Source organism: Quercus lobata, chromosome 1, assembly GCF_001633185.2.
Source record: "Quercus lobata isolate SW786 chromosome 1, ValleyOak3.0 Primary Assembly, whole genome shotgun sequence".
NCBI lineage: Eukaryota > Viridiplantae > Streptophyta > Magnoliopsida > Fagales > Fagaceae > Quercus > Quercus lobata.
Genome location: NC_044904.1, coordinates 45,461,560 through 45,466,321, shown reverse-complemented (window position 1 = coordinate 45,466,321; position 4,762 = coordinate 45,461,560). Strand labels below are relative to the sequence as shown.

Genomic DNA, 4,762 nt, shown 5'->3' with positions numbered 1-4,762 from the left:
TTGGGAATGCTTTGGCTTGGATCTGGAGAAACGGTACCCGGAATGAATTTTTTTTTATCTCTTTTTTAGCATGTCCTAGCCCGGCTTGGCTAGAAATGAAGCCAAAATGACATTTTCTAATTTTTGGAATTTTTTTACTATTTTTTTGGGAATGCCCCAGCTCGGGTCAAGTAGAAATGGTACTCGAAAAGAAAATTTTTTTCTCTTTTTCGGCCTATCCCGGCCCATATTGGCTTTTAATGAAGCCAGAATGTTGTTTTTAATTTTTTTGCTATTTTTTTTAGAATTTTCCAGCCTAGGTCTAGCAGAAATGGTTCTTGGAATGAAATTTTTTTTATCACTTTTTTGGCCTGTCTCGGCTCGATTTAACCAGAAATGAAGCCAGAATGACTTTTTAAATTTTTTTAAAACTCCTTACAATATTTTTGGGAATGCTCCAGCCTAGGTCGAGTAGAAACGTGATAGGCCAAAAATGAATTAACCCTTGTGATAAATTAATTGATTAATTAGCCAAGTTTATTAATTAGTCAAATTAACATGCAAACGCATGGTAGCACAAACAAATCACCAATAAACTAAGGTATGCAGCGGAAAATAAATTGACACGGTGATTTGTTTACGAATAGGGAAAACCTACACAGCAAAAACCCACCGAGTAATTTTAAGGTCACCACCCCCGAGAATCCACTATTATCAAAATAAGCAGTTACAAGTAAAGGAATCCTAGTACCTTATACCAACCTACAGTTGAACCCTTACCCAAATACCCAATTGGATTTGTTCTGTAGTGACAATCTCTCCTTGTAATGCATGACATCTAGTACGTGACTAACCAATTGCGTGGATCCCAGTACGTGACTTCAATCACCAACTAGAGAAGGTTGTTGGCTGCAAAGTTCTTCAGTTCATCACACGATGAAGATTGAGAAGCTCATTGGTTACAAAAACCTACAGTGCACAAACACAACAGCTTCTTCATAAGAAAGATGAACGAGGGCAAATTCTGTCTTCGGTCACTATTTGCTTGAACAAACTTTTGCTCGACACTTGTGCAACTTGTTCCACCTTTGACAGCCCTTAAAATAACCTTTTTATATGTTTAGGGTTGTGAGAAGAGAAAACCCAAACATAAAAATTACGGATTGGATTTAAAACAGACTTGAAACTCTGTTTTTCATAAACCTCGATAGATACCTATCTGTGGAGCTGCTGTCGAGCCACGGACTTCAACAGCTCTTCAAGGCTCGATAGATGCTAGCTGTTGAGATACCTGTCGAGCTTTTCACACTTTAATCTTGGACAGACTTGCATGGCTTTAACACTTGAACTTGAAACAAGGTTTCTCGAAGTATTAATGTTACGCCCCGAACCCAAGTAAGAGCTAAGCACATGACAACAACCATACTTAAAAATTTTACACCCTACAAGTGTGTAAGGCCCTCTTAACAATTAAAGAATTAACCTCAAGAAAATTTCATCAATAAATTTTAAAATATCCTCAATAAAACAATTCTCAAAAGATCTCCAAATAATAATCTTCCAACATCAAATAAAAATAAACTAAATCCTTTAAATCTAAAGGACTACACAGATGGTAATCTTAAACATAAAAGTTCAAATCTTATTCCATTGATTTCCTAAACTTCACTCATGCGCACATTCCAGCGAAAGTCCAAAAATATGCTACTCTTCCTGATCAAAATCTTAAAGGAGAAAGAGGGGGGGGGGGGGGGTGAGTTGACAACTCTATAAGTAATCAAAATCCAAATAAGTTCTATCCAGTAATAGATTTGTAAGGTAATAAGATGTAATATGAATCTTCAAGTTATAATATGCTATGAATTTTCAAAAATAGCTAAAGAAGTTTAATAATCTGAAAATAACACTTTGCAAATAGATCACAAACTTTAATCTTACAATTATATCATAGATGGTTTAGAAAGTAGTTAGTTTTCCATATATCAAAAGCTATAACTTACAATAGGTTCCAACAAATGCATAAGCAGTTTTAATGACTCAAAATAGTTAAATATTTAAACGTAATTCATATTCTTAACAATTTTATGACTATGGTCACATTATATCCCCGTGACTGGGCATTAGAGTACCAATGAATAACTCCCATTGGTTTGGGTATCAGAATCAATTCATAGTCAATTTGTCCATAATCATATATATGAAATCATAGTTTCTAACATAAAGATATCTTATTCAAATACATACATATATATATATATACATATATAATCGTATATTCAATATTCAAATACATTTGTGATATTTCTATATTCTTTACTTTAAATCAATATAGCTAAAGAAACAATTAAATAAAATAAATCTTATATTCAATGCTCATATTTATTGGTGGAAATTCTTTATTCTTTACTTTGAATCAGTATAGCTAAAAACAATTAAATAAAATACGTCATATATTCAGTAATCAGATATATTTGTGATAATTCTTTACTTGAAATCAGTAATATAATAGAAATAAATTGTAACAACTGTAAACAATTTTCAGTAATTAAAATATGCAAAGATAAAACCAGTTAGGATAAGGTTACTTACCTCCAAAAGCTATTCCAAAAGAAACTTTTCAGTAATCAGATATATTTGTGATAATTCTTTACTTGAAATCAGTAATATAATAGAAATAAATTGTAACAACTGTAAACAATTTTCAGTAATTAAAATATGCAAAGATAAAACCAGTTAAGATAAGGTTACTTACCTCCAAAAGCTATTCCAAAAGAAACTTTTCCCTAACACTTCCTCTAAAATCCTTAGATATCACCTAAAACAATTCCCAAATACTTTTACTCAATAATCAAATAATTTAAAAAAAAAAAAAAAAGACTTATAACGGTACCCGACCAGAAAAAAACTGTTAAAAATATCTCATAATTGTCTACTTATCTCACACCAAAATTCCACCTAATCATAATATTTTTTTTCTTATATATATATATATATATATATATATATTTATATTCTGCCATCATTTATGCCTTAAAAGATAAGGCTACAGTACCTAGAAGTAGTACTGTCACACTAGACAAGGATGTGTGCTACACTTTACAGCTTTCTTCTTCTTCATTTTTTTTTTCTACTGCCACTGCTGCCTCTAGTTTTCTTTCGGCATGAGGACAAATCTCTGACACAAGCTTTTATTGAAACTCTATTCTTCCTCTACCAAGTCAATAAACAAATAATAATATATTAGAAAATAAGTTTGTGTCCCTTCTTTTCGTCAAGCGTGTTCTCTTTTTCTTTTCTTTTTCTTTTTTTCCTCCATCAATCCGATTCAATTCTTCTAAGAAAATTTCGTAGAACACACCTATGCGGCCATGGCTAAAGAAAGTCTCATTGTTGGCCAAAATACTCACATAAGAAAACATTCTAATTTTGAATAAAGTTTAGATTTGGCAAGAAGAGATTTTTAGGCTCTTACCTCAATTGTGCAGTCAAACCTTATCTACTTCAGTATCTTGGGTAGTCTCCTCTCTCAAAACATCTGTCAGTATACGCTGACTTAAAATTAGACTATGTAAACTAGGGTTTCAACCTTATTTTCTAAAAAACCCCTTAGTAATATTAATTATAAAGGTTGACCCCATAAACAAATTTACTTAAATACCCCTCCTTTTATTTTTTTTTTTCGGGTATTACATTCTCCCCCCCCCCCCCCCTTAAAAGAAGTTTAGTCCTCTAAACTTGACATACCTGAGTCCTCAAAAAGATATGGGTATTTCTCCTTCATTTCATCTTCTAACTCCCATGTAGCCTCTCTCACATACTGGTTCCTCCACTGAACCTTGACATAATGTATGGTACGACGCTTCAACTCTTGCTCGTTCTTGTCCACAATTTTAACTGGTTGCTCTTCATAAGTTAAATCATCTCTTAATTTTAGAGGCTTATAATCCACAACATGACTGGGGTCTGGAACATATTTCCTCAACATTGAGACATGGAAAACATTATGTACCCCTGATAAAGAAGGTGGTAAGGCGAGCCTATAAGCAACTTTACCCATCCTCTCCAAGACTTCAAAAGGTCCTACAAAACGAGGGCTCAACTTACCTCGAAAACCAAATCTCATAACTCCTTTGGTAGGTGAAATCCTCAAGAACACATGATCACCCACTTGGAACTCTAATTTCCTTCTTCTAACGTCTGCATAACTCTTTTGCCTACTCTGAGCTGTTTGGAGCCGCTCTTTAATCACTTGAATTTTATCTACTTTTTGTTGTACAATCTCAAGACCCAACAATCTTCTTTCTCCAACATCATCCTAGCAATCTTCTTTCTCCAACATCATCCCACCAAAGGTAGATGTTCATCCCATGAACCTTTGAAATCAATTACACAAGCTCTCAGCATATCTTCCAATGTTTGTATAGTTCTTTTTGAAAGTCCATCTGTTTGAGGGTGAAAGGTTGTGCTAAACTTTAAGTTAGTACCCATTGCCTTATGCACGCTCTCCCAAAATTGAGACACAAATCTTCGGTCTCTATTAGACACAATGGATACAAGTGCACCATGCAATCTCACTATTTCATTAATATACAATCTAGCTAACATTTCGAGTGAGAAGTCCACCCTAATGGCCAAAAAGTGTGCAGATCTTGTCAACCGATCCACAATCACCCAAATTGTATCTTTACCAGTAGGGGTTCTAGGCATCCCCGTCACAAAGTCCATAGTAATGTCCTCCTACTTCCGTTCTGGAATGGGAAGAGGTTGCAATAATCTAGCTGGT

At 33.8% G+C, this 4,762-nt stretch overlaps 1 protein-coding gene across 1 annotated transcript; it reads right to left on the bottom strand.

Annotated features, from left to right (window-relative positions):
• Positions 1-3,700: 3,700 nt before the first annotated feature.
• LOC115954716 lies at positions 3,701-4,293 on the bottom strand. Its single transcript, XM_031072642.1, has 2 exons — positions 4,272-4,293; positions 3,701-4,203 (listed from the first exon to the last, which is right to left on the bottom strand). Exons 1-2 carry the CDS (start codon positions 4,291-4,293, stop codon positions 3,701-3,703), a joined length of 525 nt encoding a protein of 174 aa, XP_030928502.1.
• Positions 4,294-4,762: the final 469 nt, after the last annotated feature.